At 38.2% G+C, this 14,220-nt stretch overlaps 2 protein-coding genes across 2 annotated transcripts in view; both read left to right on the top strand.

Annotated features, from left to right (window-relative positions):
- The window catches only part of tmem9b (TMEM9 domain family, member B), a 102,639-nt gene extending 98,213 nt beyond the window's left edge, over positions 1 to 4,426 (top strand). The window contains exon 5 of the mRNA XM_041198004.1: positions 2,170 to 4,426. Coding sequence (XP_041053938.1) covers positions 2,170 to 2,325 — 156 coding nt within the window. The 3' untranslated portion in view covers positions 2,326 to 4,426. The remainder of the gene's footprint in view (positions 1 to 2,169) is intronic.
- A 5,930-nt stretch (positions 4,427 to 10,356) lies between these two features.
- LOC121282825 (achaete-scute homolog 3-like) lies at positions 10,357 to 11,547 on the top strand. Its single transcript, XM_041196641.1, has 2 exons — positions 10,357 to 10,381; positions 10,922 to 11,547. Exon 2 carries the CDS (start codon positions 10,942 to 10,944, stop codon positions 11,545 to 11,547), a length of 606 nt encoding a protein of 201 aa, XP_041052575.1. The 5' UTR covers positions 10,357 to 10,381; positions 10,922 to 10,941.
- Positions 11,548 to 14,220: the final 2,673 nt, after the last annotated feature.

Here is a 14,220-nt window from a genome sequence, read left to right as displayed (position 1 = left end):
GCCTGGATATTGGCTGCATTTGGACATGGGCTGCTGGCTGGGCCAGCATTTTTTGCCCATTCCTAGTTGTCCTTTGGCCATTCTGGTATTTATTTTACTGTTTGTTATTTTTCCCAGGTGTTGTCTCGATATTAAGTATTTTAAGCTTTTTTTTAAAATTCTGTACTTTATTGACTTCCGGATTTGTTATAGGCTACAAATTTGGAATTTGTTCAATTTTTTTATTCCTTAATAAAACTTTCTACTCATCCACCTAAAGGTGTTGATGCATCAAACCAAACTAAAATATCTATTTTATCTGTAACAGTTCTCCTGCTTCTTTGGCAGTTACTAGATTGATTTTAATATCTCTTGTTACCAATGGTCTGTCTATTCTATTCTTAAATCTCCCTAAGTTCCCAAGGATTTAGAATTGTTGTTATTGTCATTGTAAATAAACCAATTATTTTGGGTCAGATTTGTATATGTAGTAAACTCTTTCATACAAGTTTTATTTTGAAATAAAGATAATTTTGTTCTGTGAAGAATAAGCTTAATCTTATTCAATACATTGAAGCATGCGCTTTATGACATTTCCTAGTATGTCTCAAAGTATAATGACTTACTTTGAAGTGCAATTACTATTCCTACATCAGAGAATTTGATAGCCATTATGCACACAAGTGGCCCCAATATTTCATGACATGAATTATTATTATGGTGGTGTTGGTTTAGGGAGGAATTCTGACTAGGAGAACTCTCTGCTGCTCTTGAATGGTGCTTTGGGAGTATTCATGACAACCTGAGTAGGCAGACAGAACTCTGTTTAGTGACTCATCCAAGAATGGTACCTCCAACAGTACAATATTTCTTCATCACTATACTAGCATGTCAAGCTAGATGGCATGTTTAAGTCTTGCTCTGTTGGGCAGAATTATTTTTCTTTCCTTTGCTACAATCAGAAGTCCAGTGCTACTCTATCGCCTTCCTAGCATCAGGATGTGCAACATATAGCAAAAGCACATCTCCAAAAAACCACTTTATAAGTGCTTCATTAGTATGATCCTTTCCCCTTCTTTAATGGAGGTTGAGAAATCACCTGCATTATACTAACTGTTCTAATGTGAATGTTAAATTAATTTGCAACTGGTTTATAGTTCAGGACAATTTGATGTATTGAATGCCAATTTCAGTAAAAGTGAAAGTTATTTTTGTAGTTGTAGTTTTTGAACTTCTTACAAGCTCATGGGGCTTGTGAAATGCACGGTGTGGCCTGCCCGCCGCCTTTCAAGCTGCCCTCGACCTGTATTCCATTTCACAGGGGGCGGTGGTGGACATGCTGGCAGCTCTGCCCATAAAACCTCACCCCGCTGCGATTTTACCTGCAGCTGGGGGAGACAGTGCCAAGCGGGTAGCCTGGCAGCTTTTACTGGGTTAGCTGGTGTCGGGCAAGGGAGTGGGGGCTGCCTCCTGTGGGGGTCCACTATGTTGGTCGGAGGCAGCCCCCTCCCATTAACCTTCCCAGTGCCTTGCCAAACCCAGCCCCTCACCCACATTGCTGGGCCATGCCAGCCAGGGCTTGTTGATACACCAGACTTAACTTAGTTGACTGCATAACCCCCTCTTCAGGGACTGGCTGTAGTCTCAATGGTGTCCACCTCTCGAACCTGACACTGCTGATACTACAGAGCAGCTGGCCAATTTTTAAGGTGGGACTTCCCCTCAAGATGGGGGCAGAAGTCTCACCCTGAGCCAATTAAAGTCTCACGAAGCAAGGCAGCTGGCCTTTTTATGGGTGTGCTCCTAACTGACTTTTTAGTTGGTGGGGGTGGGGAAATCCAGTAAAATCCAACCCATGGTATTGAAGGTTATTTACATTTTTAAACATGTCTACTTCATATTAAAAGTACTCTTAAAACCATTCTTGATCAAGTCAGGGTTTTAATAAATTCTACGATGAAATTTTGCACCATATAGTCTATTTGTTCCATGCACAGATAATAGTACGCCTCTTGCCACTTTCTTGATAGTTCTCCTATTCGTTTGTGTTACAAAATGTCTGTTTGTCAAATGGTATTGGCCTTAATTATTGCAGGACACAAATATATAAATACTTTTGTTGCTATTTTTCTGTATTGTTTTCAAAACTATTCTTCTGTATTTTCTAAAGAGGATCAACTTTCCTTTTAGGACACACAGCCATTTGCCAATGCCCATGAAGTGCTGTCCCGTTCTCGGTCACGCTCCAACGTTTTGAATAAAGTTGAATATGCACAGCAGCGCTGGAAGAGACAAGTTCAAGAACAAAGGAAATCGGTCTTTGATCGCCATGTTGTCCTCAGCTAAAAACACTGCCTCTTAAAGTACATGCAGGAAAATAGGAAGAGAACAGTCAGTGGACCTACAGAAACAAACTGTCTGACAATTTTCTTTGTGTTCCTGTCCTACCTGCTCTTGGAATTTTTTTAATCTTTGGTTATTTGAGAAAATAGTATAGTAATCATGTCAGTAGTTTGCTATTATTTCAATATCATCATTTCCACATAATTATTTTGATAGTTTTCCCCCTAAATTATAATATAGTTGTGGAACAAATGCCACAACATAACAAGTGATAAATTAATTACAAAGTGGAGCTATAAGTTAATATTTTTTCCTGGATGTTTTAATCATGGTGCAGTTACAGAAAAATTATTTGGCAATAACACAGGACATTGACAGAAGACTAAAACTTGCGGCTCTTGATATAATCATAGAATGACTGTTATTGAAACTCATTCTTTTCGGCGCTCTCCCAGCACTCCCTGTCCTGGAGGAAGTGCCTAAGATTTTTGTTGACACCCAACACCTCCTTTTCATTTTTGTTTTTAAACTAACATCTTTTAATGATGTAGTGACGCCTAAGGATGATAACTGTAAACATAATTATGATGATAATTAATCAACCATTATGGTAAGGGGTACATGTTTCCCCACCACCCCCTCCCCTGGGAACTGTTTGCAGCTTATTAGATATATTGTAAAAATATTAAAATGCATAACCTACAATTACACAGGTGAAAATAACTAGTTTTGATCATAGTTGCAGACCCAAACATTACAAAAATAGCCTAATAACATTTTGAAAAATGGTGCTAGAGTTACAGAAATTTTTACACCAGTGTTGATTCAAAATGCCTTGTTCTCCATTGTACAGTTAAAAGAAGGATTTTGCAGTTGATCAGAAATCTTAGTTTTTCCTTGCCCTTCTCTCCTGAAGACAGCAACTGAATCTGATGCACAGTTGCATTAGTGCCAGCAACTCCCTTCCTGTTAAGTTGCTCAAGTATTGGTGATGACATCGTATTGGTAAGCTATTCCACTGTGGGAAACACCATAGCTATTCTTAACCCTTTCCACACCAAACATCCATGTGCATTTTCTGGTAGAGCTTACTGAATGCTGGTTGGGAGCAGGCACTCTGACTAATTAATCCCCCCTTCACCTCAGTAATGGGCACGGGACCATGTGTAGTGTCTTTTCTCCTCACCCCCGTCCCCTTATTGCATCAAATCAGCCAACTCAATACAATGAAGAGATTGAATCAGAGATCACCCTGATCTGTATCATTCAGTACAGTGACACACAATATATTTACCCAAGAGGAGCCTTAGCCTTAATGTGTAATTAGATGTTAACACAATAGTGGCCTGTGTTTTTTTTCTATTATTATAGTATTTTAAGCATTGCTTCAAAAATCTCTGAAATACATTTTTTTTCTTTTCAGATGGTCGCTGGGCTAGTAGGTTTCTGTCCATATTGTTTTGTAACCAACTGCCAGGGGCTGTTGGAGTACCTAAAGTTACTTTGACAGTTCTTTTTCTGTTGACTACACTCCACCACCACCGTCCCATACACATGCAATAAATGGCATAATTGAAACTAACTTGCCAAGTGAAGAAAAATAGGCATCATGACCTGCCAATCAATGTATAGCATGTTACAGTCATAGTGTGCTGCACCAACACTTTCCCGGTCTAATTTTAACTGTTCACTGAATGCCACTTAAAGTTGTGAGAAAATAGTTTGCTTATAAAAGCATATGTGTTTTTTTTTAAACTGGCAAACTCCTATATTGGACTCTGATGAGACACTAAATTTCTGGCATATTTAACTTGGGATCAAAACAGATCATGCCACAAGAAGGTTTACAAGAAGTAAGGCATTAAGAAACGCAAATTGCAAGTACTTAAATACTACATTCTGCACAATTAATGACTAAAATGTGGAATTGTTTAGGAATTGATTAGAACTACATAATACTAGTGCTTTAATTTAGGCTGTTTTTCTCCCTCAGTGATCTCCCCACTTCCACCCTTCTCCTTCCTAATGATACCAATGTGTATATACTGGGACCTAAATTTTGTTTTTATAAGCTGCAATTAATAAATAAAAAATGACTTTTAAATTCTGACTGTTTATTCATTTGCTTTGGCAAATATAATGATATGTTTGTGCAAGATACCCCAGGTAAGTGAGAAAGCAAACCTATAAGGGGCTCATATCCATGATTGATAGGATTTATTGTACAGGACATAAAAGTAGATTCAGCACAGATACAAATGGTATGCTGATTAATATTTTTATTTCCCTAGTTTTAAGTTGCCGTGATTTTGAATTGCCTCATTTTTTTTTAAACTTAGGAGTTTTAATGCAGATCCTAAAGCTTGGCAGTAACAGAGAACCTAGTGACTACTTAAACAATTGTCCAAATAGAGACTTATATCTTTCACTAAAGCCTATCATTTGACAAAGTGAGTAACGTGTAGCAAAAACTACCTAGTCTGATTAATTTTTGGGGCTACTATATTTCATTACACCAGCAATTTATTAATTGTATTTCACTGTCCTACTGTCTCCATACTCTTCAGTATTCCTTTTTCAATCCAATTCCCTTTTAAAAATACCAATGGGTACTGCTTCGAAAAAGAATTGTTAACGATAAATTGATGTTCTACCATTCTATGGAAAGAAAGATTTTTCACCTCTTTAATTATTTTTTTAAACATCTTAAATTTGAGCCTCTCTCGTTAACATCTTACTGAGCAGTGGAAACATTCTATTTCTATTTACCCTATCATAATCCATCATATCTTTAACCCCTTTAAGCAGGTTGTTCCGCAACCTTGTAATCACACAGTGCAGTTTCTATCATACTAAGTTTAACAAATTGACCAATATATATGATGACCGTACACTTTAATTACCCTATGATTCATCTGCATCAGCACTCTTGCTCCAAGCACTCCCGGTTGGACTATTGATGCAAATAATTTGAAGAGTTATCTTCCAATAATAAATTTGATGAATTAACTTTTAAAATGAAACTATTTAATGACACTACAAGATTCTTTCATCTGCTGATGTTAAACTGTAGATCCACCAAGTAATTTTATGTTCCTCTCTGACAACAATTTTTGAGTAATGTCTCTGGACCAATTCAAACAAGTATCAGCCTTCAAAATTCATCATTTTTACAATGAAGAAATCAACCAACCATATAATGCAGCCCTTGTCCATTTTAATCGTATGCCTCTTCATACTTCCACAAATGTACTCCTAGTTTTGACATGATTGCCCTGTATGTTTTCAAATAATAGTCTAAATACAGTTCATCATCTTATTGTGAATCATCCACTTTCCTACTCAATGTTCAATAAAGCAGATTTCAAAAGGTTTCGTATTCTAGCTTTCCAATGTGCCCCCGACAAAGATTTTTTTTTAAAAGCCTCCGACCATCCTCCATCACATTTTCAGGTGTTATAATACTTGGTATACATTTTTCTTTTCTTTTGACAGGCTGTATTTGTTCACTATTTGATTAAATATCCCCAACATTTTCATTGCTTCTACACTTTTCATTCATGCGAACCTTCAATGCAATTGTAATAGGCTTAAAGAAAGTACAATAAATATATGGAAGCAAATGCAAAATACTGTGGAACATGAAATAAAAAATCTAAAATAAAAAAAAATGCTGGAAATACTCAGCAAGTTGGACACCATCTGTGGGAGAGAAATAGAGTTAGCGTTTCCGGTTAATGACCCTTCATCAGAACTCTAATGAAGGTTCATCGACCTGAAATGTTAACAAGAGTTAATGTTTCAGGTGTCAGATTAAATATATGGAAGAAGTCATTGCATAAAGTCTGAGCATGGCCGTTGATCAGTTGGGTAGGCATCGTGGGTCTGTTTAAACTCTGCCATAGTTATAATCTCTTCTGGTTTGAGAATGAAACTGAAGCCATGAAATATCTAATGCACAAGGAAAACTTCACTTATCAAAGATATTGCTTAATTGTGATTTGCTAATAAATATTATGACTGATCATAAACATTTTTAAAACATTAATAACCAAAACTGGGGCTGTAAGATGTTCTAATTTCTTGGCATGCTGACTGGTTTGGCAGCATGAATTAGCTGATCCGATACCAATGCTACATATACCTGAAAGCACTGCTATTGCCAGCAAATATGTCTTCAGCAGCAATGCTGCAAGCAAAAAAGAAGTCCTGCTGGTTATTTGATTTTGTATAACCCACTGTGTAAAGAAAAATTGCACATATATTGCATTTCATTACATCATCACTACATCTTAAAATGCTTCATACTCAATAATATTTTTTAAATCTAGTTGCTAATATGTAGGCAAATGTGACGGTTAATTTGTATGAAGCAATGTTTCACAAACAGCAAAAATAGCTAATCAGTGTATCTATTTTTGTTGGTATTGGTTGAAACATGAATATTAGATCAGAAAGGTGGGAGAGTTCCTTGTTTGTATTTAAATAATGCTGTGGGATATTCTATGTCCACCTTAACATGCAAGTGGGATCTACAGTTTTCACATGGTTTATCTATATGGATATTTCATATAGATTGCTGGGTTTTGAAAGTCAGAAATATGAATCATAATTGCAACTTTTAAATGATAAATATGTTTGAGTATCTCCATCATTGATAATATTTCTCTTTGTCAATACATTAGAAGAACTTTAGCAACAATGACTCCTATATACACGACAGGTGAGCTTTCTGTAACATTCAGATACTCAGTAACAACAAAGAAATCGCATTACCTCTAATACAGGCCGAACCAAAGCAATCGTTATCTCCGTTCTTCAGATAGCTCATTTGGATACTTTCCACTTCACAGACACAAATAGATCTTGTGGGTAAAGAAAGGTCCCTATTCAATGATTTATGGGCTCCACACCTTGTGCAGGATAGTCTGGTTTGAAAAACATGTACGTAGTCCATCTGGCATAGGATAAACTTCTGTTCGTCAGTGATTAAGACACTGATTTTATTTAGGCAGTGATGTGGAGTTGGGAAACACATATTTTACAATCGGCTGTTACAGCCCCTGGTCCAGGATATAGAGATCGGGGCTAAGGTTCAAATGCTGGATAAATGTCACTGTTAGTGAAGAAATTCAAGGATAGATATCGCTGCAAGCATTTAAAAATTAAGTTTTAAAATGTCAATCATAGAAGCGCAATACAACCAATCTAGTAAAGCTTAGTGCATTGATATTGTGGCAATAATTATGTAGTTCCTCGTCAGTTGTATATATCCTACCTCTGTACCCATCTCACTCTTAATTGATATGCTGCACATTCAATTTAATTGATGTATTGTGAAATATGGTGACTGAGCTTTAACTGGATTCAAATAGAAAACAGCCGATTTGTGGCTTCAGGACATCTCAAAGTTCATTCACGGCCAATTAAATATTTTTGAAGGGGAACACTATAGCAAGGCTCCATGTACAGCAATAAATTAGATGATTGGATAATCTGTTTTTAACTGTGTTAGTTGAGAGATAAATATTGGGTGGAGCGCCAGAAAAGCTTCGCTGTTCTGGGAAAGTACATGAAACTGTTTTCATACACCTTACAGAGCAGACATAGTCTCTATTTAGCGTTTCACCAGAAAGGCAGCACCTCTGATAGTGCAGCCATCCCTCAGTACTGCACTGAAGTGCTATCCTAGGTTAGGTGTTCTAAAATTTTTGCAGTAGGGCTTGAATTCAGAACCTATAACTGTGCTACCACTGAGCCAAAGCTGATAGTACTTCCCAAGAACATAACACCTACTTTTACGAAATAATGACAAATGTAAACAAGCGAATTACACGAACCACGACTTTCATTCATTTTTATCCTCTAGCTGTCATCTTCGTCCTTCGCCTCTGTTTTTCTCACCCAGAATTGCAGCTGAGAAAGTTTCTATTTGATCCACCTGTATAAGGCGCCGGCAGGTAAGAGTAAGGCTCCACGTGGACTGACAGTCCTCCAACACCTCACGCAATGGTCATTCATTACTTATGAGCCGAAGAATGAATGTATGCAGACTATCCAATTATGGTAACAAAGGTTTTCTCACCAACCACGCATATTGTTGCCACAGACGAGATATAAAGTCAGTTGAGACTAGCAAAGAAACCTGGGACCTGCTGGTCCAATGGCTTAATGCTACACCATTCAGTATCTTATTCACGATGTCATCCGAGAAACCGAAGATTTCTAAAAAAAAATGTTTCTGCCGTAGTTTCGCTATTGATTAGCAATGTTCTCAATGAACAACATTGATACCTTTCAAGCATATTGGCTGTAAATCTGCCATATGTTCACCAGTCAATATAAAGGATGATCATCCATCTAATTAACACCCATTTCGTTTTCAATTGTTACAATTTATTTACTCTCTCAACTTCATAGAAAGATATATGTCTCAAAAAAATCAGCTGATTTAATTTCAGAAGTGCTACTAACAATTTTCTTGCACATTGGGAAGCATGATTACAGGGTGCACAGCCAGGACATAACTTTATTAAACTAAGACAGGTGGTTGCTATGAGGCCAAAACAAAAATGTCTGGAGACTTTACGCTGGGATGCCGAAGAGCCAGGACACACGTAAATAGGTGATGACTGGCAGAATTTTTGATAAAGTTATTGTCTGGTAAATAGTACATGAGGCAGAAGTATGGAAAGCACCAACATTCCTATTCCATGTAGACGAAAAACTGTTCTCCCAACATATTTGCTTTTGACTAATTACTTTGGCTCATCACTAAACTCTTCTGATTGAACGTATCTGGCAAGTGCGTAGCACAACCATATTTCTAACTAACCCTGCATATCAAAATGGGAAGATTGTGCTTTGTTTCTTAGGGTGAGTATTCTTACACTGGGGTACATATGAGCTTGACTAAGCCAAGACAGCTCAGAATCACGCTCTGGCCAAGGAAAACAATTCGTACATCAAACACTCAGGTGCAGAGCTTTCATCACCAGCATCCAAATGCTAATTATATTCTAATGTTAGCAGTTGTAAGCTGTTTTGCATTGGCTGAGGGTTATATCACTGTCAATTCAAAGCTAACATAGTGACAGTGTCTTTTGAGTGTCTCACGCTACTTTTTCTAGATTCCACTTGGGGAATCCACACCCATATTACAGTTTACATTGATATGGGATGCATTGTATAAATGCAGAAAAGCATTGGCCCTCATATCATCGCCTGGTCCATCAATAGGATGAAATGCAAAGGCTGTCTCATCCGCATCTTTGCAGTTTGACTCTATTTTCAGAAGGGTGTATCAATGTGCCATGCATTATTCTGGCGTACATTTGACTACCCACCCAGTAACAGAACTAAAGTTATAGAATCCCAATTAACAGTTAATGCGGAGGGGGGAAATACCTAATCTTTTAAAATGGATATAAGCTAAATAAAATAAATGACCAATTCGTTATTTTTAGATGTAATGATTATCATGATGTACCTGATCTTAAGTCCCAATGCACCAGTGGAAAAATCCGTCACAGATCGATTAAAGCAAAATACTGCGGATGCTGGAAATCTGAAACAAAAACAGAAAATGCTGGGAAAACAGACATTTTCCACGTTTCTCTCTCTACAGATGCTGCTGGACCTTTTGAGTTTTTGCAGCATTTTCTGTTTTTGGTTTCCGTCACAGATCGAGTTTTATTAATGAATTGTATCTTAATTCACAATTTTTACAATTGCCACACAACTGGATTGCAAATTTGGCACAAGATGATCAGTATACACGATGAAAAAGTTAAGTTTCTGGTGGAAGTGTTTTTTTTTAAGAAAACCATCTGCAAATGCCGAAATCACTTGGGTCCTGCGACTGGTTGATTGTAATGTAAAATGATACGTATCTAAACTGGTTCCAATAAAAACTAAACCACAACATTGCAGATCGAACTAGCCTCGAGCTATTCTGTAAGAGCTCATAAACTGGTTGCTTATGGACTCTCCGACCAGTCCAACTTAATTTTGCCTTAAGTGAACAGTGTCCACGTTCTATTTCTCCCATTGGTTCCCGGTAAGATTTATTGTTTTAAAACTTTTCTTTAAGTATTAGATTCAAAACAAATTATGTAATGTTTTAGTTCATGCGTTTCAGTGATGGATCAAATAATTGTTTATATTAACTTCAAACATGAAACGTTTCTACCTCGTAAAATATCCCGTATACTATAGGGGATGTACAAGTTTTGCAGGTGTTTTGTGTTAGTCTAAAATTGTTCTTTTTAATTACACCTTATAGAATTGAGTGTTTTAATTATTGATAAATAATAATGTTTACCTTATGTATCAACCGAGTTCGTATTACGTTAAAGAGGCATTACATATAGAAATTGTCCTATGCAGCTGCTCACGACTGAGTCGTCTGTATTCACGAATAATTTATTGATAAGATCTAGGCAGGGGAATGCTGACTGGATTTATTTATTGAACTGTCTTTTTTTCTGGTAGATTTAAGGCATTTGCTATTGTGTCCCATGTTTTAACTAATCACAGCTATTGCAAATCTAAGAAAATGAAATCATTAATTTGTACCTGACTTCTAACCCTGGTAAAGCCCAGCACAGCGCGGCCAACATGATCGAAAGCTCCATGGCTATGACACCCCCGGATTACGTGTATAAGATGGAAACTGAAAGTTACGAGAGCCTGATGGAAAGGATCACTTTCGGCGATGCCGCCTGCATGCAGATGGCTCCGTCGGTCTCTGCCGATCTTCCTGGGTTACAGTCTAACGCCGAACCCCCCAGGCTGAGGCACCCCGATGAGATGCCAATGCTGCCCTGCGCCGAGCACACCTGTTCCGATGCTTTCGGAAACGATGCTTACCCTGCCTGGCACTATTACCCTCAGCTCCCCTTTCAGAACCCGTTCAGTGGGGTGTACGATTATTCCTACGAGCCCGCTTTCATCCGCAAGCGCAACGAGAGGGAGAGGCAGAGGGTGAAGTGTGTCAACGAGGGATACGCTCAACTAAGGCAGCATCTCCCGCAGGAACTCTCCGAGAAAAGACTCAGCAAAGTGGAAACTCTGAGAGCTGCCATCAAGTACATCAAAGAGTTGCAGGCTCTGCTGGGGGTGCATGGTGAACACGTGGAGCGGGAGCCGGCCGGAGACGCCGTTTCCCAGGCAACCGTCGCCGTGGAAACTGCCTGGGTTGCAGCCTCCCAGTTTCCAGGGTAACCGGCAGCCCTCGGCGGAGGTAACCCGGGGCAAGGGAAGATACTCGGCCGGGGTGTCTGTGCAAACCACTTGGGATGGGCAGGGCAGGGAAAATGCAAGCAACATCTGTCTCCTCTCTGAAGACCCAGGTATCGAGGGCCCAATAGTTAGAAACTATGAAACCCCACGAGAAGGAACTGCAACAGAGGAGGAAATGTGTCAGTTACTGCGATAAGTGACATTTCCAACTCACATCCCATCCCCACACTGATCTGCTCCTTGGCTTTAAACCTAAATTCTCCAACTAACCACAGATACACGGGGGAGGTCCTCAACGTATTTTTTAATAGCCGCACATGAAATGGTCAGGACTAATTCTTTAATTAAATTATTAATAATCAGATGTCTTTATTCTGCTATTTATATGTTAACGTTCGCGTGTCCTGTTATTCTCATTCAGCAGTAAGGGGCAATTTTGGAAATAGTAATTCTAAGCCAGTGATCTTAATATTCCGATTTTTTCCCCCATAAGTGGAATCATAGAATGGCTGCAACACAGGCCATTCGGCCCGTCGTGTCCGTGCCGGCTCTCTGCAAAATTTTATTCTTCATTAGTTTATTCAGTCGTCGGGATGCGGCTGGGTTTCTGCGACACGCAGAGCACTTAACTTTTTCTAACTCTACTGGCATTTTCTAACTATAACTTGCGGGTTAAGTCGGGATCTAAGTGCGGCAAACAGAACATTGGACAAGTCAACCAGGATTGGGCACTCACCCCAACATATTTTAAAACATTTTAATTTACCCGAACAAGGTAAACAACTGACACTTATTTTAAGAATCTATTAATATAATGTAACAGGATCCGGAGTAATCAATGATTGTTGTTTCTCCTCTTGGCCTGTGTCGTTAATCATTTACTCCAAAGGTCTAACAAAGAAATTAAGAACAAAACTACAAACAGTTCGTACGGGTCACAACATGAATACAATGTAAAGGAATAAATTCTAGGAGAAAGCGGCCAGTCAGACGAACATTGTGAAATCAATATGTTAACGATCAAATTCAAGTTCCGGATGATTGTGGTCTGAAATCCAGATAGAAGCCGCATGCTTTGTTATTGGCGATAATAATCGCGCAATTCAATAAATTACATTTAATTATAAGGAGTCCAGTCCCTTCTAACGCAAATCTTCAACATTGTTGACATTTTTGGTATAATTTGTTCCTACTAAAGCATGCGTCTCAGAATCTCTGATCTCTCTGTCCGACCGTGAGTGATTTTATGATCCTATCAAACCTCTGAGGCGCATGTAAAAATTTATTCTGCAAACATAAGGATAACTGGGCCCCCTAATGCAAACGGCTCGGCCGGCGAATTCGTTCTCAGGAGTTACCTCATGGAGCAATTCAGCGATACTACCAAAAGAAGCTGGGCGGAATTGAACCAGCCTGATTGAGTACCCTGGCTGACAGAGCAGTCTACAAAAACCCGCAACACAAATAATGCATGTTCCATATACAATATCGTTGATTGCAGTTTTCACAATGTATTCTGTACTTTTTGAACTGTGACTGTTTTAACAGGTAAAGGAATATATACGTCGCAAGCGAGTTTCTGTTACTTTGCGAGGGTCGCATTAATCTATTTAATAACTAACTTATAAAGTTGTAGATTATTTATGAGCTCCGCGGTACTTACCTTATTGAAATCAATAGAATTATGGAAATAATTCTGTTATTAATAAAGAATCCTTATTTGCACTAGAATTTCAGAGCTATGGAGATGGTAATGTTTGTTCTGTTATTACATTTTCAGTCAATGTCTTTTAAATTAAAATGCTTCTTCACATCCCATTTATCACTCGCATTTTCTGTAGCTTTATGCCAAAAGGCATCATTAGTACACAGCTTTTCAAATCAATCATTCGCTATGTGATAAACCCCCAGGGTCGAAATTGACTACCCAGTAGTCAACCAAGCTCTTATCTGGATCTACCTCCCGCCTTATGACAGCATAGTTTTGGAAATAAACGCCGTGCTTAATATTATCACCATTTGATGTTATATATAGTGGTGAATCGCGTCCTAACGTTTGAAAATGCTCTGTACAATGCTTTTATATATGTAGTGACTATTATGAACAAAATAAGGTTTACTAAGTATTTAAATTAATATGAAGTTGGTGTCCCCCTTGGTTCATGCAAATTCAATGTGTTGAGAATGACCCCGAAATCCCCAGAGATATACAATCTACACAAACCATATTAGTACGGATAAAAAAGAGGGGACAGGGCCTTAAAATAGTTTAAATTTGTCCATATAATTCTGAAATAATGTTTCGTTCTGCGTTCCCTGTTGCCTTGGGTAAAATCAGTAACACTGACGGCATGTGGTAGGTGACCCCAAAGAGTTACTTGTTTGCTCCGTATGGGAATGTCAATGAATATTTTAAAAGCTTGAGGTGTAAACGTTGATAACAAAGTTGATTTTCTGTTACTAAAAGGTCAACTCCTGAACTATTTAGAAAAATGATTCACAGCACATTGTAAAACAGATCAAGAGGATTAGCAGTTTTCGGTACACACACAAAGCTTGCTCGTGTTCCTTTTCCCCAAAACAAATGTTCTGATAACCATTTTATTCACGTTTAACAACGAAGTGTCGAACGCTAAAACTGAGAGAACTGAACAA

This window comes from Carcharodon carcharias, chromosome 10, assembly GCF_017639515.1.
Source record: "Carcharodon carcharias isolate sCarCar2 chromosome 10, sCarCar2.pri, whole genome shotgun sequence".
NCBI classification, from domain to species: domain Eukaryota; kingdom Metazoa; phylum Chordata; class Chondrichthyes; order Lamniformes; family Lamnidae; genus Carcharodon; species Carcharodon carcharias.
Note: the sequence above shows the minus strand (reverse complement) of the source record. Positions and strands in the feature narration are given on the sequence as shown.

Excerpts from the sequence above, each read along its gene's own strand:
- LOC121282825 (XM_041196641.1), top strand. The coding sequence starts at position 10,942 with ATGATCGAAAGCTCCATGGCTATGACACCCCCGGATTACGTGTATAAG.